At 44.2% G+C, this 21,514-nt stretch overlaps 1 protein-coding gene across 1 annotated transcript in view; it reads left to right on the plus strand.

Moving 5' to 3' along the window:
- The window catches only part of LOC138833014 (ankyrin repeat and death domain-containing protein 1B-like), a 56,539-nt gene that overhangs the window by 32,845 nt on the left and 2,180 nt on the right, over window positions 1-21,514 (plus strand). Inside the window, exons 9-14 of the mRNA XM_070031367.1 lie at window positions 2,828-2,926; window positions 4,712-4,810; window positions 9,897-9,995; window positions 15,317-15,412; window positions 18,349-18,550; window positions 21,177-21,308. Of these exons, the coding sequence (XP_069887468.1) occupies window positions 2,828-2,926; window positions 4,712-4,810; window positions 9,897-9,995; window positions 15,317-15,412; window positions 18,349-18,550; window positions 21,177-21,308 (727 nt within the window). The remainder of the gene's footprint in view (window positions 1-2,827; window positions 2,927-4,711; window positions 4,811-9,896; window positions 9,996-15,316; window positions 15,413-18,348; window positions 18,551-21,176; window positions 21,309-21,514) is intronic.

Below are 21,514 nucleotides of genomic sequence, written 5' to 3' on the forward strand. Positions count from 1 at the left end.
GCACCACATAAGCAGAAAAAGCCAGAAGTGGCGCTGTGGCTCAAGTGGTAGAGTGCTAACCTTGAGCTGAAGAGCTCAGGGACAGTACTCATGCCCACAGTTCAGGCTCATGACTGATTAAAAAAAGAAAAAGAAAAAGGAAACAAAAAGGAAAAGAGGGCGTGCACACGCGTGCGTGAGTGTGTGTGTGTGTGTATGTGTGTGTGTGTGTGTGTGTGCGCATGCCATTACCAGATCTTAAACTAAGGGCCTTCTCCCCTGGGCTTTTTCAATTCACAAATGAAGCTCTACCACTTGAGCCATACCTCCAGTCTAGACACAGAAACAGAGCTCTAAGCCAAAGAATTTAGGTGGCTTCTGAAAACTGAAAGAAATTCTCCTGAGAGCTCCCAGAAGGAACATAGGCCTTCAAACACTTGTTTTCTTTTTTGGTCCAGAGTGACCCATTTCACACTTCTTGACCTCCAGAATTGGAAGAAAATACCTTTGCATTAGGCTGCTACATTTGTTGTAGCAGCAAAGGAAACAAATGCAGGTGGTTATGCTGCTCTTGCAGATGAAGACAAAGAGGCCCAGGCTTGATAATCCCCGTCTTCCAGGTCCTACAGGGGTTTGTCATCAGCTCAAGCAGGTTTCGACTATTCAGAGAAGTCCATGTCATTCCTGTTAGTATCGGTTCCCATGAGCTATTGCTTCATAACAAACTAACCCAAAGCTTAGTGGCTGAAAACAACAATGCGCTGTTAGCTTTCAGGGTTCTATGGTGCCAACCTCAATAACGAACAGAGAATGAGTCTGTACAGATGAAGTTTAGGTGGAATTATCAATGCTGTGAGACTATGCTTGTCATAGTAAACTGTGTACTTACCCAGGACATAAGTTGAGGCCAGGGGAAGTTTTTAAAGCAAAACCGAGGAGGATTACCTAAGATATTTTGAGACAGCATTGTTTTGGCTGTAAGGATTATTACAGTTGTTGGACAAATGCCATTGCAGAAGTATTTGTGTGTGTGTGTGTGTGTGTGTGTGTGTGTGTGTGTGTGTGTGTGTGTGTGTGTGTGTGTGTGTGTGAGGTTGCAGTGGCCTTTGTGCAAGGTTATGGTTCCGGAAGAGGTTTATTGTGTGTGTATATATGTGTGTATGTGGTGTGTGTGTATGTGTGTGTGTGTGTGTGTGTGTGTGTGTATGTGTGTGGTTTTGCGTCTTTAATTCAATGTGTTGCACTTGCTCTGCAGGTGCTCCACCACTTAACACACACACACACACACACACACACACACACACACACACACACACACCAGCCCCACCATAGCTTTTGTGAGTAGCTCTTATTATCAAGTGTATGTACATTTGATCCCTCTTTCATAGCTTCCTGGCATTATTTGTGCTGAACAAAAGGAATTTCTGGCAACTTTCATGATGGGTTGACCGGACTCAAGCTGAGAGATTCTTACTTTGAGTCTGCTATGTGATGATTACAGTCCAATGACAGCCAGGATTTTGGTCCTGGAAGACTTGCCTTATAGGTGTCCAAGGTGGCCTACTCACATGTCTGGCAGTTGATGCCAGCTATCAGTTGGCGATCTCAGACCAGAGCAGCAACACATACCCCTTGCTATGCCTTAGAGCCTGGCAGCTGGCTCCTAAGTAGATGTCTTACAAGAGCCAGCATTGCAAGAGGCAGAGAACAGAAGCTGCCAGGCTAGGTTGGAGCCCTGTCTGGAAATGGCACACTTACTTCTGTCCTATTTTCTTGGTTAATTTGGGTTCACTCAAACTGCAAGGGAATGAAGAAACAAACCTATCCGTAAATGAGCAACATCGTATTGCAGCAGGCATGTGGTTTCCTCTTTGGGAAAGCCATCAAGGCCTGCCTATACTTTGAGGCAATCTTCTAATCAATCCATCAGCAAGGAGTCATTGGTGGGTGGTATTGCAAGGGACCGTGCTTAGCTGGTTGAGGGTTGAAGGATAATCAAAGGCAGGCTGTGCCATCCAGCTCAGGCACTAAGTGATGATCTTGGAGTACCAGGGAGCAGCAGGACACCTCAGAAGCAGAGTGGGTGAGCAGTAGGAGAGGACTGGAATAAAGGATGGTGAGGAAAACCTTCACCCAAGTGGGAATAACGCTAGGCTTGAAAGCCACCCATGGCAACGCAGAGAATGAGGAGCACAGGAGACAAGAAGCAGGAAGCCACTGAGACATTTCCAGAGGCTAATAACTTGAGTCTATTTTGGCTCAAGGAAAGGATTTGGAGCAGGGAAGCAGGGATTCAAATCACAGTTACCTGAGGCTTAATGACTTAGTGTCTTAGGTCCGGCTGCTATAAGAAAATACCATAAAGCTAGTATTTAATTCTCATAATTCGGGGTGAGGGTAGAAGTCTGGGAAGAGGGTGCTATCAGGGTGAGGTTGTGGTGAGTGTTGGCTTCCTGCTTCCCTCATGTCTAGCCTCGCCTAGTTGCTGTGTCCTCACGTGGCAGAACGGGAACGAGGTAGACTTCTGGCCTTGTCTTCTGAGGGCATGAATCTCATTCCTGAGGGCTCCGCTCCATTGACCTTATCCCCTTCCCATCTCTACCACCATCACATTGGGCTGATAGATTCTGTGGGGAAACACATTCAGTGCATTGTAACTATGTCCTCAAGGTAACTGGTACTGTCGTGGAAGTTGCTTTGGAACCCAAAGAATTGGAAATACACTGGACTTGCTCTTTTAAAGCTGAACTATTTATTTGTTCTATTTCATTACTGTATGACACACAGCAGAGAGTGTGTGGGATGGGAATGGGCATTCCTCTCTTACCTCTGCATCTGTCTCTTGCAGCTCCATGTCAGTGTTTTACAGATAGCAATCCGGAATGGCCACACATCCCTTGTCAACTTTCTTCTTAGTGAGAACATTGATCTGCACCAGAGGATGGAAGTGAGTTTATTCCAGTTAATATGGGATCTGGTCCTGGCGCCTGGGAGGCTGTCTGGGCCGAGATGCCATGCACGATACATGTTCAGGATGGCTATGGTTCACAAGGGAGGGATTCTTTCAGAGAATGCAGGCTCACTGTTTTGGAAAATCAGTCTCTTAATCTTGAGAAAGAAAACCTAAGGGGTGAATGTTAGAAAGCTATTGAAAGTTCGTGAGCAAAGTAAAAATCTTTTGTGTTTTAAATCTTTGTATTTTTGATGATAACACTTTCTCACGTGTCCAGAGGGACCATGACTTGTGTGTCGTAACCTCATAGGCCTGGGGAAAAATGATGAACCTGCACTAACTATGAAGAATGACCACCAAAGCATCTTAGCTTTCTTTGATAAGGGAAACCTTGACACTGATTTAGGTGTTTTGAAGTCTGAACTAGCTTTGGTAGAATTCACAAAGGCCCTTTGTGCCCTCTATTCTGCACTGTGTTTTCATCTCTTTTCTGAGAGTATTATTTCCTCTGACCTTGCAGAACCATTACGATTTACTACATTGACTTGGAAGGAAGCAGGTGATTTGACCCACAGCTGATCATTTCTGGAGAGAACAGTTAGGAAAAATTGGCTCTGAACTTACCACATTGAGTCTAGAGAATGCTTCCTGTTTCTCTGGAAGAGCTAGGCCCCAGCAAGGCAGGTGGACCTGGCAAGAAGGACTCTGATCACTTGGTTGAGACAAGGGATGATTTCTCTTTTATCATGCTTGCTGCTTCCAAGGAGGAGGTTATTTCTAAACAAAGAGGACCCACTTCCCTAGGCATCACCTTCTCTTTTCCCCTTACTCAGCCCATACTCTCCTAACTGTTCCATCTCTCCTCTTTCCCTGTGTGCTGGGGGAACACTTCCCAGTTCATTACATCTCTCTTCTGTCAGTCTTCTGGTGTCCTGGGAAAGAGCCTGTGCAGGTGGTAAAGTGAGAGAGGCCTGAGCTCAGTCTTTGCCTTTTTTCTGTTCTCTGGCCTCATTACCGACCCTAAAAAGTGGGGATTTTAGGTGTAACGCTAGAGATTAGACTCAGAACAGCTCTGAATTAACTTAGTGTTTAAAAGTGTCTGGGGCTGGGGTTGCTCAGTAGGAGAGTGCTTGTTTAGCATGTGCAAGGCCCCAGGATCCAGGGTGCTGAGGTTTGAACTCGGGGCCTTATGCTTGCCAGGCAGTTGCTAAAAAAAAAAAGAATAAATAGGAAAAATTGTTGTTGGTGACTTTCTCCTGTAACTCTAGCTACTCTGGAGGCTGAGCTCCCATAGGACAGAGGCAGAAAAGTCCGCAAGATTTCATCTCCAAGAGTCAGCAAAAAGTTGGACTGGAGGCATGGCTCAAGTGATAGAGAAAACTTAGCATTGGGAAAAAGGCTGGAGGTTGGCCCATATTCCTTGCTAAGAATATAGTTCTAGGGTGACTGAGGGCAGAGCTGATGGCTGGATAGTAGTATACTTTCAAGGTAGCTTTAGATGATGAATGCCAAACACTTACTATGTGCCTATCACTGGGTTGGACTTTTTTTTTTTGAGACAGGGCTCTCATAGCACCCAGTCTGGCCTGGAACTAGAGCTCCTCCTTGCCTCTTCTAAGTGATAGGATTACAGGAGTATACTACCATACCTGGTAGCTTGAGCAATTTTAATACTCAAGATTTTCTCAGAAAATGTCTGCTGAAGTGAGTTGCCCTGTGATTTGAAGGATGAAGCCAGACAAAATGATTTGGATCTGCAATTCTCCTTTCTTTCTGCAGCCTCAGGAATCCCCGCTTCACTTAGCAGTTATCCACAACAACATCACAGTTGTAAACATCTTATTACGTGCACAGCATGCTACAGACATCTTAGATCAGGTAAGCCAACCCCACCATATCTGGTCTGTGTGTTCTCATGTTGCAACACTATGTTTATGGGGAACTCTGATCAAGTTCAAGGTGCTGGGAAGATCATGTGTGTCCTTTCCAACCTTTTTCTCTGCAGCCTCCTTACCACGCTGAGCAGTATCCCACGTTTCATTTGCAGATGCATGCCTAGAGTTCAGCCAGGGTGTGATTAAATTCACCTTGCACAGCTATAGCTAGCACTTTATGATAAACCCTCGCTCAGAGGTAAATTACCAGAGGCCCTTTAAATCAAAAGCCACTCCTCCAGTGTGAAATGCTGTCCTTGGCAGGGAGCCCTTAGCAGTAAGAAGGAAGCTTTGTTTCCACATTAGAGGCACTAAGCAAGTTTTCCTGTGCCCAAAGGCAAAAGAGCTCTCTTGGAATTAAAAAAAACAACAACAACAACAAAAAACAAAAACACAAAAATCCATCAGAGCCCAATCAACTGGAGCAGAATCAAATGCCTCATAAAGCAATCTGAGGCTGAATGGAAATGGAAAGGGGAAGAATAAAGGGGTGGGCTGGGATCTGCCTACCCTCCTCCCACCCTTGCAGGCCTTCTTCCTAGGGACCCTGGAAGTGGGAAGAGAAGCCTTTCCTGGGGCTGAGGCCAAATGCAGCTTTGGGGGCTGTAGGCCTCAGAGAAGCTCCAGCTGTGCTCTCCAAGTTAAGTAGTGTCCAGAGGGCAGTGGGCCTCCCCGCTCCTTCTTGCTCATTTCCAATGTGGTCTCCATTTCCTCAGGTCTCTGCAGCCTCCTCAGGGTTAATTTTTGCCCTGACCTGCAGGGAGACCCCTTTGCTCTTCCAGCAAATCTTGCATCCTTGAGTCTTACTAAAAAGCCCCGAAATTGGAGGGTAAGGGGCATCTCTTGTTATTAGGGTAATTCTTATTTATTCAGCTATGTTAATGCCCTGAGTCTATCCAACTGAGCAAATTCTTTGCTAAGGACACAGCCAGAGCCCTGTGCTCAATGTGGTTTTCCAAGGAGTGTATGTCAAGCTAGCTGTCCAGTGACAGAACGACTTTATCATTACAAACTTTTTTGTGTGTGTGAGAACTGTCATTCAACCTTTAAAATAAGAAAAGCATATTTCACAACTAGACTCTTTATGTGAAATAGAACATATACACATGCTTAAAAAAACAATAATAACAAACCTTTAAATGTAGTCCCCATGGAGAAAGGTAACTCTTGTTAACATTTTGGCATGTATCGTTTCTTCTAGCCACTTTAGCAGTATTGTCAAGATGAGATTTTGAATTTTTTTTTTTTTTTGGTCTGGTCGTGGGGCCTGAACTCTGGGCCTGGGTGCTGTCTCTCAGCTCTTCAGCTCAAGACTAGCACTCTACCACTTGAGCCACAGCGCCACTTCCGGCTTTTTTCTTTTTGCTTGTGTGGTGCTGAGGAATCGAACCCAGGGCCTCAGGCATGCAAGGCAAGCACTCTACCACTGAGCCACCTTCCCAGCCCCGAGATTTTGAATTTTTTTAATGCTTCATTAGAAATAGAAATAAACAATGCAGAGCTGCAAAAGCAAACAGCTTGGTGAAGGTGGTGAAGCCATTTAGGCACCTGTCTTAGGTTAAAATTGGCCTGTCCTGTAGGTGGAGGTCAAGGAGCATGCACAAAAGTCACCAGTGGTAAGGTTACTGACTGCAGCTGCCATCTGGAAAGCATGCGTGCCAATGTGCAGCTTACAGATAAATTTAAAGGAACCTTGGTACTGCTGACCTGTTAGGGCCTCAAAGCTCCACAAAGCCATCGACTTAACAAAACACAATTTTAAACCCAAGAATCTTGGACAACGTTGAAATTTGCTTTTGTGGGCAGGTCTTCATTTTATGATGTGTGAACAATCTTTAGAGGAGCTTGTGCTTGCTTTTCTGAGTTGGTATAGCGACAGACCCTAGGTAGATTTGTCAGTTTAAGTGTGATGCCTAGAGAGATGAGCCGCAAGAGGAGCACACTGCCATCTGCTGGTGAATCTTATAAATGGTTTTTGAAGCTCTCAGCAGGCTCTTGAGAGCTGCACTTCTGGCTGTGGTCAGCTGTGTGACCTTGGGCTCACTGCTTCCCCTTTCTGGTTAAGAGGATGAGCTAGACAACATACAAAGTTCCTTTCTGTCATGGTGTTTTTTTGTTTTTTGTTTTTTTTTGTCATGGGACCTGAACTCTGGGCCTGGGTGCTGTCCCTCAGCTCTTCAGCTCAAGGCTAGCGCTCTACCACTTGAGCCACAGCACCACTTCCGACTTTCTCTGCTTATGTGGTACTGAGGATGGAACCCAGGGCCTCATGCATGCAAGGCAAGTGCTCTACCACTGAGCCACCTTCCCAGCCCCTGTCTTGGTGTTTGATAAATACCTCTGCAATAACATCCAACTGAGGATCTGATAAATAATTTTCTTGTGTTTTTCTGTATTTCTTTGAAACACTCATCCTTTTGACAGCAAAATGTTTACCCTGTTAAGTACTAGAAGCTATTCAGGTGCTGGTGACTCACGCTGATAATCCTAGCTGTTCAGGAAACTGCAATCTGAGGATGACAGGGTTTTTTTGTGTGTGGGTGTTCTGTTTTGTTTTGTTTTTCAGAGCTGAGGATTGAACTCAGAGCCTTGCATTGAGCTAAATCCCCAACCCCTGAGGATCATGGTTTGAAGCCAGCTGGGCAGGGATGTCCATGAGACTCATATCTCCAATTAACCACCGACAAGCTGGAATGTCTGAAGTGGTAGAGTGCCCGCCTTAAGCAAAAAGGCTCAAGGCAGGGTCTAGGTTCTGAGTTCAAGCCTCAGGACTAGCACTTACAAACAAAACAAAATGAAAACTAGAAGTTGGGCTGGGATATGTGGCTCAAATGATAGAGTTTGCCTGGCACCCTCAAGGCTTACAATGTCGAAAATTTAGACAATAGAAAAGCATCAAGAAGGCAGTAAAGGGGCTGGGAAGGTGGCTCAGTGGTAGAGCGCTAGCCTTGAGCTGAAGAGCTGAGGGACAGCACCCAGGCCCAGAGTTCAGGCCCCACGACCAGACCCCCCCCCCCCAAAAAAAAGTAAGAAGGCAGTAAAGCCAACCTCTGCTATCATCTAGACATTGCCATTTTTTTTTTGTCGGTCGTGGGGCTTGAACTCTGGGCCTGGGCGCTGTCCCTCAGCTCTTCAGCTCAAGGCGAGCGCTCTACCACTTGAGCTACAGCGCCACTTCCGGTTTTCTAGTGGTTTATTGGAGATAGGAGTCTCACGGTCTTTCCTGCCCGGGCTGGCTTTGAACCGCGATTCTCAGATCTCAGCCTCCTGAGTAGCTAGGATTACAGGCGAGAGCCACCGGCGCCCGACTTAGACATTGCCATTTTTAATGTGAACCATTTTCTTCTCGTTCTCCATGTATACCTTTGGGGTTTTGTAGTAGTAGAGATTGACCTGGGGTCTCTCCCATGCTAGGCAAGTACTTTTCCACTTAGCCATGTTCCCAGCATGGCTTTGTTTTTATTTTATTTTATTTTAATTTTTTGTCAGTTGTGCGGCTTGAACTCTGGGCCTGGGCGCTGTCCCTCAGCTCTTCAGCTCAAGGCGAGTGCTCTACCACTTGAGCCACAGCACCATTTCCGGCTTTCTGAGTGGTTTATTGGAGATAAGAGTATCATGGGCTTTCCTTCCTGTGCTGGCTGTGAACCATGATCCTCAGATCTCAGCCTCCTGAGTAACTAGGATTACAGGAGTAAGACACCAGTGCCCAGCTTTTATTTTGGTTTTGAGACAGGTCTCAACTTTGCCCAGGATAACCCTGAACTCATGACCTTCCTAAATACCTGGGATTGCAGGTGTGAGTCACTATGTCTAGCTTTAAATCTACTTTTTTTTTTTTGCCAGTCCTAGGGCTTGAACTCAGGGCCTGGGCACTGTCCCTGAGCCTCTCTGTGCTCCAGGGTAGTACTCTACCGCTTGAGCCACAGCTTCACTTCTAGCTTTTTCTGTTTATGTGGTACTGAGGAATTGAACCCAGGGCTTTGTACATATTAGGCAAGCAGTCTGCCACTAACTCATCTACCCAGCCCTAAATCTACATTCTTAAATTAAGATTTGTTATAGTGTTATTGATTCTAAAATTATATTGTACATTTGTCTTCAAAATTGTTTGGCAAACACATATTATTCAAAAGTTACCAATGCATGTCTTTTAAGTGTATAATGTTGAGGTATTAGTATTCCTCACCTCTATCTCAGAACTTTAAAATTTTTTCTTTTTGTTTTCACTTTTTTAGTTTTTGTTTTTTGAACTCAGGGTTTGAACTCAGTGCTCATACTTGTTAGGCAGATGCTCTACCACTTGAGCCATGCTTCTAATCTATGTTGCTTTAGTTATTTTTCAAATAAGAGCTCACATTTTTTTTAGACCACAACCTTTCTACCTGTGCTTTCTCCATCGCTGAGATTACAGGCATGCACTCCCATGCCTGGCTTTGTTTACTGGAATGAGGTCTCACTGCCTTTTTTGCTTGAGCTGGCCTTAGGCTTTGATTTCTTCACACTGGGACTCCAGTGTGAATAACTCTAGGTCAATAACTCCCATTTCTTTCTTTCCTAGACCCTGGAAACTACCATTTATTATTATTATGATTTCTATTTCTGTGGATTTGACTACTGTACCTACCTCATTTTTTAAAATGTGTGTGTGTGCGAATGTATGATAGAGTCTTACTATGTGGCCCAGGCTGTCCTTGAACCTTTGGACTACACTGATCCTCTAGTCTTACCTCCTAAGTGGGACTACTGGTATACAACATGCCAGTTCTGCCATTGTTTTCCGTGGGCATCTACTATTCCAATAGAGAGCTGTTCCATGGTTTATCTAATAGGTCTCTGTTAGACAGTTCACTTCCTCAGATATTTTCACCATTACAAACAATACGGAAGGACTGTCCCCTGTAGCCGTGTGAAAAATATAAGGGTATCTGTTTTGCCTTAAGCCTATCCTGCCTGCTCCCCTCCCCTTGTGTGTGGAAGACACCTTGCCTTCTTCCCGGCTGCAGTTATCCCTGCAAATCTTGTCGTGGCAGAAGCAGCGGACCCCTCTGCACATAGCTGCGGACCTCGGAAACGTGGAGGCGGTGGAGGCTCTGCTGCAGGCAGGCTGTGGCCTGAAGCTCACCGACAAGGTAACAGCACACACTTGAGTCTGGTCACTGGGGTGGCAGCTAAGCCCTCCCCGTGGGCGGTGTGTGAGCAGCAGCCCTCCCTTGGGGAAATGGTCATTGACTAGAGACATGTCTTCCCAGTCAGGAACACATATCAGTTTCCATTGAGCTCTGGTATAGGTTTGAACTCAGATCCTCCAGCTCACCTGACTGGTGCTCTACTGCTGAGCCATGCCGCCAACCTTGATTTTTCATGGATCTATTTTTAGTACAGGCTCTTGCTTTCCACTCAAGCATATACCTGAGCCACACTCCTACATTTTTAGACTTGATCTGTAGTCGCTGGGATCACAGGCAAGCAACTGTGTCCAGCTTCCTTCTGTGGAGACTTTGATGCCTGAAGTAGCCTGGTACTGAATCCTGCCAACCTCAGCCTCCAGGTAGCTTGGGGTGGCAGGAGCACGCCACTACTCCCAGCTACAGACTTTTCTGCCCAGATTGTGCTCAAACTGCAATTCTCCTGTTCTTAGCGTCCCAGGTCACTGCGATTACAGGCATGAGCCACTGGCTTGTCAGAAATAACTTTTACCCTAAATAATAAAGTATTTTTAAAAGATTCAATGTATTTACTATTTTTTTAAGATTAGAACTTCACATGGTCCAAATATATACATGTATGGATATGTGTGTATGAATATATACGTAAACAACTAGAAAACATTGTATAGTAAAAATTTCCCACCCAGACCCTACTTGTGTGGCTCCCAGCTTACCTTGCCATATGTATATGTCTTCTGTTCTTGAATTCTTTATGCATATACAAACATAAATGTATGAGCCTTTATTCTATTCTTTCAGCTTTTTAAGACAAATTATGAAATAACTATTAATGAAATAGTTATTAATGTTAGTAATACATTATTTTAACATATTATTTTGAATTTAGCTTCCCTCCCCTCAAAGTTTTCTTAGAGTTCTTTATATATAAACATTAATGGTTTCTTCATGAGTTTTACAAGTTGCATGAGCATTTTAACACTTGTTTAATCTTCAACTAATAGGTACTGAAGTTGTTATTAAGCTTTTGCCAGAGTGGCAATGAATAAATGTAACTGCAGTAAGTAAATGTACCTATGTCTAAACTTGTTTTTAAACTTTTCACTGCATATTAATTGTAGTGAAATATACCTAAAATATAATTGACCATCTTTTTGTGGTTTGGTCTTTGGAAGTCCCTGAGTTTCAACTCAGACCTACCAATTGCTAGGTAGGCCGTCTACCATTTGAGCCATACTCTCAGCTTTATTTATCATTTAGCTAGTTGGTCATTATTTATTTCATTACTAGTTAATAGTGGTATTTTTTGTTGTTCTTATTTGTCTTAGTTATTTTTTAAATATAGTCTCAGCTGCCTGGACCAGGATCCTCTTGTTTATGTCTCCTGAGTAACTGGAATGACAGGCACGTGAAGCTCTGTGCCTGACCCAAATTTACCATGTTAACACTTCAGCGAGACAGAGCCAAGGGCCTCACATATGCTCAGCAGGGACTCTTCTACTGAGCCGCACCCCAACTCTGGACCTTGCCAGGCTCTTGTAGGGTTCCTGGCTAGGGGACCCCAGAGTCCTGTGGCAAAGCACTTCCTCATTCATGCTGTTCTGTAGAATCTCACATTTTATGCTTGTACAATCTGAAATACTGGTACAATATTTTATTTTTTGTTTCTTTGGGCTGGTCCTGGGATTTGAACTCAGGGCCTGAGTATAGTCCCTGAGCTTGTTTTGGCTCAAGGATAATACTCTACCACTTGAGGTACAGCTCCACTTCTGGCTCTTTGAGGGTTAATTGCAGATAAGAGTTCATGGACTTTACTATCTGGGTTGGTTTCAAACCATGATCCTCAGATTTCAGCTTCCTCTTGCATTCCAGGTGTAAGTCATCGGAGCCTAGAGGGTTGTTGTATCTTTATCATAAAAGTAATACAAGGAGAGAATGAAGGAAGAGGTGACATTGTCCAAAAAGACGTAGTCATAATTTACAACTACTCTGTACATCACCTTTATAGTAACAATAAAAAAGTTAAAGCAATACAGGGCCACTGTGGCTAATGAGACCTGAAAAGCACAAGGAAGAAAAACAGAGCCACACCCTCAATTCCCATCCAGCTGGCTAGTTAAGTTTAATATTTGTTGTTAGTATTTTCCTGGGCATTACTTTGTAAGTGCCTTATTATAGAATAAGGCACCTGCATTCACATCTACTGGCTGCACAGCTGTTTTGGGTGTAGAGAAGCCCATGGAGGAGGAATTTATGGGCTGGCAAGAGCTGGAGCTGGTGGAGCCGGACATCCGGGTCCCTGGACATCCAGTTCACCACGTCCCTTAGTTACCACTTCACTTTGTTCTCAGAACAAAAGGCCAGGCAGGGCTAGCAGACTTGCTGCAGTTTATTTTCTCTTCCTCTTTCTTTCAGAGTTCAGCACATAGTTGGCACCCAGTGCATATTTTACTACTGAATAAGCTACCTTTTCTGTCTATTCTTAAAAGTTTTATTTTTATTTTTTTAAATGGAAGATGTGTTTCTAAGACCTCATTAAGATCTAGACAGGAAACAAGGAGCCAAGGTTAGGTACAGGTTAGACTTTGCTGGAGCCAGTGTTGTGGGTCTAGTGGTCCTGGAGCTCCCAGGTGGCCTCCATTCCCTGCCTTCCACAAGCGCGGAAGCATTGCGCTTTCCCTCCCCGCTGCACTTCCTATGGAGATTTTCTAATGAGCTTGAAAACTCTGGCTTTCAGAATGCTGCCTTCCCAAAATAGGCTAATTATGGTGATTCAAATGGCTTTACAAGCCAGAGTTTAGACAGCGTGCAATTAGAGGCTTGCTAAGTGCCTGCAAAATGCAGCTCTTCCTAATTTCATTACTGTCTCTTTTGATTAGAGGCTGATTACTTTCAGCCCTTAATTTTCCAGCTCACCTGGGTCTTAGTGCCTGGACTCATCATGAAATCATTTGTGGGTGGGAATTGGACTTGAGGCCAGTAACCACAGTGTAAGAGAGTTATTGAGATAAGTTGGATTCGTTGCATTTAGAAACACAGGTTCCTAGGATCTGAACAAATCCTGGAGGGATTTTTTCCTTCTCTAGCCATTAATTTAAATTATCTTCAGGATTCTTTTTCTTTTCTTTCTTTTCTTGTTTTTTCTTCTCTCTTTTTCTTTTCCTTCTCTCTCTCTCTATTCTTTTCCTTCCTTCCTTCCTTCCTTCCTTCCTTCCTTCCTTCCTTCCTTCCTTCCTTCCTTCCTTCCTTCCTTCCTTCCTTCCTTTTTCTTTCATCTGTGTGGAGGCTTGAACTCAGGGCCCAGGCACTTTCCCTGAGCTTTTTCGTTCAAGACTACCACTTTACCACTTTTAGCCAGAGTACCACTTCCAGTTTTCTGGTGGTTAATTGGAGATAATAGTTTCACAGACTTAACCTGCCTGGACAGGCTTTGAACCATGATCCTCAGATTTTACCCTCCTGAGTAGCTAGGATTACAGGCATGAGCCACTGGTACCCGACTTTATCTTCAGGATTCTGTATGAGCCATTTGAAAAGCAAAGAAGAGCTATTGTCCTTTGTCAGGGAAAAATGGTGAGACATAAAGGTTTGTGTACTGTGTATAACTGAAGGGGTATGCTGTACAAATCTATGTGCCTGGCTTTGAGATTTCTGTGTCTTGAGAAAGATGGCCCTTGTTGTCATTTGTAAAGGACACCATCATGTCCAGGACTGGCCTTTTTGCTCATCCCATTTGGTTAAGACTGGAATCCTCTGCCCTTTGTTAGAGGAACTGTGTTACAATGGAAAAGAATTTTAGAGAGTTGTTCTGTGAGCTGAATTTTTACTACGAATTGGGTTTGCTGTCATTAGTGATACTGTTTTTAATAAGATCCAGTCCCTTCTCAAAACATGGCTTCCACTTCCTGGTCTAAAGTGGCTGTTCAAGCTCCTGCCATCATCCTGGCAGCATTCCATTCAGGAAGGATGACCCTCCCTTCCCATCCTCTTTCTGGTACTGGGCCTTGAACTCAGGGCCTGCTGGGCAGGTGATATACCACCAAGCCACCACTCTAGTCTCCTTTTTTCCTCCTCCTCCTCCTCTTCCTCCTCCTCCTCTTCCTCCTCCTCTTCCTCCTCCTCCTCCTCTTCTTCCTGATTATTTTTGAGATAGGGTTTGGCATGTGCTTGCATTGTGACCTTCCTATTTATACTTCCCACAAAGCCAGGATTATAGGCATACATGCCCATCTCCAGACATTGGTCAAGAAGGAGCTTTTATGAACTTTTTTCCACAGGCTAGCCTCAAACCATAATCCTCTCCATCTCAGCCTTCTAAGTAGCTAGGATTGTAGGCATGAGCTACTAGTGACCAATTTCTCTTCTTGACAACAGTACTTCCTGGAAGTTATCTCTGCCCTTCCATTATTACAGCATTGGTCATAACATGGGTCACATACACAATTGCAAAGGAGGCTAGAAAATGTTAGAGTGGTTTGGGTCCCAAGGGTTTTATATGTAGTATCACATGTACCCCAGCCCGAGCTGCAATTGAAATGCAGGACTGGCCCAAATTCACTCAACAAGGAAATGGTAGGATGAGGATCTGAACCTAGGCCCCTGTTTCCAAACTCAACTTCCTAACTACCAAGCCAAACCATTCGATCTTTTCTCTTTATGTATATATTTTTAATTGTAAAAATACTATTCAGAGGGGTTATAGTTACATGAGTAAGGTAATGAGTATATTTCCTATTGAGCATTTTTACCTCCTTCTTTGTTTTTCCCCTATCATCTCTTCTCCCCCAACTCCTCCCTCCTCGCCCTCCAACCCTAAAGTTGTAAAGTTCATTTTCAACATAGTGTCTTGTATATCTCATTGTTACAGTGGGTCAACCTGTATCCTTATTTCAGCATTTTAAAATTTCCCTTCCCCTCCCCAAAATAGAAAAATGTATATATAAGATGCAGGGCACCGACATCAAATACAGTGACAACAGGGGTTATACCATGGGGGAAGAACATACAAAAGAAACAAAAAAAATCACATGGTACATTATAAATATATTAAAAACAACAGCAAGAAAGATAAAACCACTTGTGTCCCTATCTTGGGGTTCATTTCGCTTGGCATCATCTTACATGGTCATATATACATACCTTTGACCTTTTCTGCTGGTCCTAGACATATACTAGTTATAGCAAATAAGGGAAACTGTGGGACCTATGTTTCTTTGGACCTGGCTTACTTTACTTAATGTAATTTTTTCCAAGTCATTGCTTTTATTTTCTTTTAAAAATTTCAGCAAGGAAAGACTGCCCTGGCTGTGGCGTCCAGGAGCAACCACAGCCTAGTGGTGGACATGCTCATTAAAGCCGAGAGGTACTATGCCTGGAGAGAGGTAAGGAAGGCCTGTATGGCACAGCCTGGACTCTTCCAGCAACCCCTGCCTTCCTGGGCAGTGTGCTGCCCAGACAATGTCGGGCCCTCTGCCCCTGGCTTCCGCTGCTTCTCTCCTGTGTCTCTGCTGACATCAGCAACAGAACTGACGGTGGGTGGAGGCCCTGCAGGGCCCAGCAGCCCGGTCCAGATGGGCTCTACTAGGAGCTTAGGATTGCAGCTAGCTATGCCTTCTGCCCCACGGTCTCTGGCTATGGTCCTAACGATGCTCCTGTTGTGTCTGCAGTTTTTGCCCTGCCCCTAGGGGCTGTGTGACACTCAAGTGTTCTGTGACAATCATGAAACTCATCCAAGGACACGAAAACCTTGTCTTTAGGTCAGTTCTTTGCCTTTCTTTCTTTTTTTTCTCCTCTGGTATCTGTTCCTCTCACAGCTTCTAGGCCAACTGCCGTCGCCTTGCACACTGAAGTCTGGGCCTCCGGCAGGCAGGATGACCTTACCAGAAGACAGGACGTCCTTAGCCGACAGCCTTCATTTGTAGGATGTGTTGGCTCCTGCTTAGGCCCATGGGCCAATGCAGGTCCTCCATGCAGGCCTGGACTGCTGTTATTAGTCAATTCTGAGAAGCTTCTTAAGTCCTCAGAGCAGCAGCATTTATTGGCTGCATCTCCCTCACAACCTTGAGAAGTGTGTCCTTAAGCAGTGTGAACCTGGTGCTGTACTTACAGCCATGTGGATTTCATAGGCCATTTATCACCAAAGCTAGGTGGTACAACCACTGTCACCCATCCAGGGGCTGTGTTGATGAGAACCTAAGTTACATGGCACATTTCAGTACACGGATTCTTGTAAAGGCCACACCATCCTTGTAGATTTTCTTGCTTGTAGAACGATGGCAACAAACAACAACCAACAAAAAAATGAAGCCAAACCCCTAAACAAAACAATGGTGAAAACAAAATCACAAAAAATTGCTTTGCCTGTGAAACTTTTTAAAAACAATTTTTAACATTATAATTCTTTGTGTAGCCTCTCCCTCTCACTCGCTTCTTATTTTTGTGTTCCTCCTTTTACCTTTTCCTGTTTGCTTTCTCCTTATGCACATTTTCTTAAATTGTTGCTGTATTTGATTAAAGACAACTTTACCAAGTTCTGCCTTTTCTCTTGCTCTTTAATGGTCCTACATTTTGTCTGAGAACAGAAAGACTCACTGGCTAGGTTTTTAATGCCTAGTGGCATTCTTTGATTCTTTTGCCAAATGAGAATATAGTATTTCCATTAAATGGATAAACCTTTTTTTCCCTCTAAATGTTAATGATGTTAGATAAACATTGAAAACAGTATAGAATGTGCAAATACAGCCTCACAGGCAGTAGGACATGTTAATCAGTAATTGTGGGTCTTCAGATCTGTGCTAGGAGGAAATCTTGTTTTTAAGATAGTTTTATTTACACCAAATGCATTTATAATTATTTCAAATCATTTTTTGTCTGTCAAACATGTGTATCCTGGACCAATATAAAATGATTCCTAATAGTCATTAAAGTTCCTTTCTTGTATCCATTATCTATTTATATATCCTATATCTATGGTAGATTATTTCAAATTAAATGTCTACTTGATGTGTGTGTGTGTGTGTGTGTGTGTGTGTGTGTGTGTGTGTGTGTGTGTGTGTGTGTGTGTGTGTGTGTGTAACTAACCAATCACCCATTATTAACTTCGGTGGTTAGAGGGAACTTCTTAAAATCTATCTTATGCTGTTTTAATTTCTAGCAATTCTAGCTTGTGTTACTCTTCCAACTAGTTCAATTTTTTTTTTTTTGCAGACTAGCAATTTACTGTCTTCCGTAGCTTAGGGCCAGTTTATGATGTCTTATTAAGGAACTGAATTTTTTAAAAAACAATATGACAGTTTGAACTCAGAGCCTTGTTCTTGCTTACTAAGCAAGTTTCCTTTCATTTGAGCCACACCCTCAGCCCCTTTTTGCTTTAGTTATTTTTCAGAAAGGGTCTTGAATTTTTGACTGGGGCTGGTCTCCTGTGCAGCTGAGATGCCCAGTTTCTTGGTTGAGATGGGGTTTTGTTAACTTTTTCCCCAAGCTGGCCTCTAGTCACAGACCTTTACAGCTTTACCTCCTGAGCCACCATGTTTGGCCTCAAACTGAAGCCTTGATACTTGAAAATTAAATACCCAAAAGAAGATAGGGGAGAGGAGTTGAAAGTAAGGCCATTAAACATGTTTATCATTTTGACATTTCCTTTGTCATTACATCTCTCTGTTCTTTTGAAGTCAGCATGGGACAAAACATTGCAAAATCCTTCCCACTTTCTGCTAGCTGCACAGTACCTGTGTGTGTGTGTGTGTATGGGTGTGTTACAGGGGATTGAACCCAGGGTCTCGCCCATGTTAGATGAGTATGCTACTATTGGAGTATCTTCTATTCTCTTCTTTCTCTTTTCTTCTTTTCTCCTTTCTCATCTCTTTTCCTTTTCTCTTCTCTCTTCTATTTTCTCTCCTTCCCTTCTTCCTTCCCTCTTCCTCCTCTCCCCCTCCCCTCCCCTTTTTCCCTCCTTTCCCCTCCCTCCTTTTCTCCTCCTTCCCCTCCCCCTCCCTCTCCCCCTCCCCCTCCCCCTCCTCCTCCTCCTCCTCCTCCTGCTTCTGCTTCTGCTTCTGCTTCTGCTTGATAAGTCTCACTAACTGCTAACTGTCTGGGCTGGCCTCAGCCTCAAGATCTTTCTGTCTGTAGAGTAGCTGGGATTACACCATGCCCAGCTTCTATTCAAACTTTTTCTTTTTTATTTCAAGACATTTGTTTTTATTTTGGATGATTAAAAAAAAAAAGACCCAGGACAAATAACACTGAAAGAAGTCCTGGCTACCACCTTAGCAATGATATGTGGAACACATACAAACTCTGAAATAATTTTTCAATTTAGGAGCATGAGGAGAGCACCGGGGAGCCCTCAGCAGGTTTCACTCTGACATTCAAGCAAGACCACAGCACGGAGACCAGACACATCCGCACACTTCTCTGGAACCTGGCTTATCGGCAGCTGCAAGTTAATGAGTGGCAGAGGTTGGCCCGCTTGTGGAGCTTTACAGATGACCAGATCAGAGCCATTGAGGCCCAGTGGTCAGGTGAGTGTGGACTGATCAGCTGGTGGGGGGGATAGCACCCTCCCTCTTCCCAGTCAGTGCCTGGCTCCCCACAATGACCCGGGGATGTGGGAGAGGGACAGACAGATGTGGTTGGTAAGTGCAGAGCTCATGTCTCGGTGAGCTGCAGTAAGCTGCATGTGCAGAGGGGTGACTACTTTCACTGGACCACAGGAGATAGCAGGAGCAGGCCGCCAAAGAAACCAAGGCTCCTGGCTGAATGGCATCACGCCATTATGTCTTTGAACAGTTGGCCTGTCCCTGGGAAGACAGTGTCCCTTGAAATGTGTGGTTTTTTTTTTAAGCTGGCACATATTAATTGTACAAATGGATTTCACTGAAACGTTTTTTACACATGTAAACAATGGCAAACCTCATTCCCTCTCCCTCCCCCCCATCCCAACTGTCCTCCTTAAAACAATTTCAGCAGGTGTCATTCCTCTATTTCCTAAGCAAATACACCGCTTTGACCTTATTCATTCACATTCACCCTCTTTGTTAGACCTCCCCACTCCTGCTGCTACCCCTGTGCTCCCAAGCCTATTTACTTTTGGTTTTTGTTATCATCATCATCATTTTAGTTAGGGCCAGCTTGAACCTCAGTCCTCTTCCATCCAGTCAGCACTCCATTTAGGAAAGAGAGAAATGGAAGGACCACAAATCTCAAACTTTGCTAATTTATGTCTTTATATTCATTTTATTCATGGACTTTATGTAGTTTCCTATTTGCTTTAGGATTTCCATCGGGATTGATTAACTCTGTTACTATAACACAATGCCTAAGATAATTGATTTACAAGGTGAAAAGGTTTATTCTGGCCCACAGTTTTGGAGGACTTTTTCTGTCCACAGGTGGTCTGTTGCTTTGGTCTGTGGGTAAGGTACACAACTGGTAGGAATTAGATGGTGGAATCACAAACCTGTGAGCACACACACACCACACCCAAGCAAACGATGGGACTTTGCATGGCTAATTCGAAGGGTCCATCTCCATAGGAACTAATGCAGATGATGTACTAAAAACATTAAAGATGAACTAGTTTCAGAAAAGATTTCTGAGGACTCCTCTTTGGGGTCCATCTCTTCCTTTTAAGTCTTTCATTTCACATTCAAATAAACTTTAGCTTTAAAAAGAAAATAAGATTTCTTCGTTGTCATTTTGTTAAGATTTCTCCTTGGTAATTAATTAGGCATAGGGTATTCTGTGATGCCTTCAAGAAAATTGAATTGTCTTTTAGAACTCTCTCTTGACTTATACTTCCCCACAGGATAAGGAAGATTTAAAAGTTGTTCAGTCAAATCTTTAGGAGTAGGACTACAGGTGCAGCCTGCGTAGCATGTGTGAGGCCCTGAGATCAGTCTCCAGCACAGCAATGTTCAAGTAAATAATTAAATAAAAATATTTATGGATGGTCTACAGTGTTTCTCTCCACCAGGGCTAGAAAACATGTTGTCTAAGCTATGTGCTCATGTGATGGTGTTTGGCATCTCTTTGACATGACATTGACGTTGATAATCTAGTTATCTTGTTGGGAATTGTAGGCTTTTGAGTGAAGACAAGCCATGCGCATAATACAAGAAGTATTAGTTAGGAAAAAGATTAGGGAAGGAACTGAGGATTTGCTTTCCTAGGACTACGTTCCTTATGCACATAGTTTCTTTTCTGGAAACATTTGCCCCTGTAAAGTCTGAAGAGCCAACTTTTTTCCACACCCCATCCTCAGAGCTCAGGGCCTCTTTTGGGGGACCATCTGTCTGCTTCTGTAAGGACCCTGTCATAGGGGTGGTGTGCGATCCTGTGAACTCTTCTCAGGAGTGACAATGGCTTTGGCACTGTCATGTGCCAGCATCTCCCCAGTGTACCTGTCAGGAGTTTGTCTGCAGCTGGGTTACAGAATGAGAAATCCCGACCTGAGTTGCAGTTTCTGGAGAGCGAGTTCCTGGACACAGGGGAGGCCTTAATCAATAATGAGATTTGGGCCATCAGTGGCAGCACAGAATCTTGTTACAGGTCTGACTCAGGACCTGCATGGTAATGAGATGCCCTGTGACATACACACTTGGAGCAGGAGATGCTCTTGATTACAGCAGCTGTCTTCCCATCACAGAAAACTCATTAAAACTGTCATCATGGCTGGGGTGTTGGCTTAATGGTAGAGTGCTTGCCTCCATGCATGACGCCTTGGGTTCAATTCCCCAGTACCACATAAACAGAAAAAGCCGGAAGTGGCACTGAGGCTCAAGTGGTAGAGTGCTAGCCATGAGCAAAAGAAGCTCAGGGACAGGGCAAGCCCCAGGACTGGTAACAAAACAAACTGTCATCACCACCCACAGACATGGCAAGTGCTTAGTTCCATGAGTGTTCCCTTAGGCGCACTCTAGTATAGGAGGTGCAGGCCAGGACCCCAGGAATCCAGCTTTAGGGCATCAGACAGCAGCAGCAGGCAGGAACTGAAGGGCTTCCCTGCAGCTCTGGGCTCTTGGTCTGACAGCTGTCAGGGGAGGATTGGGTGGGCAGCCAAGGTGGTAGAGGCAACTTAAAATCAAGGTTACCTTGGAAAGCAGTATTGCTCATGGTGTTTCATGCGACCTCTTGCCCTTGGCACAGGAAACCAGAGCTTCCGTGAGCATGGCCACAGGGCTCTGCTCATCTGGCTGCACGGGGCTCTGATGACACAGCCCCACCCTGCCAAACATCTGTATGAAGAGCTGGTGCGTGCAGGTTTTCCTGAACTAGCTGGTGAGTCACAGTTCCCCAGACAGAATCTCCCTCTGCTTGAAGAGATGGGGGACAGTTGACAGAACAGCCCTGGAACAGCAAGCTCTGCCAAGGGCACATACTTGGCCAGCAGTTTCTCCTTTGGTAAACGGCCCAGTTTACAATGGTCCTGTGTTAGCTCCATGGTTCTGTTTCACCCTGTACTGGGCATTGTGGGATGTCTCTGT

This window comes from Dipodomys merriami, unplaced genomic scaffold (assembly GCF_024711535.1).
Source record: "Dipodomys merriami isolate MVZ:Mamm:240054 unplaced genomic scaffold, mDipMer1.0.p SCAF_20, whole genome shotgun sequence".
Classification (NCBI taxonomy): Eukaryota; Metazoa; Chordata; class Mammalia; order Rodentia; family Heteromyidae; genus Dipodomys; species Dipodomys merriami.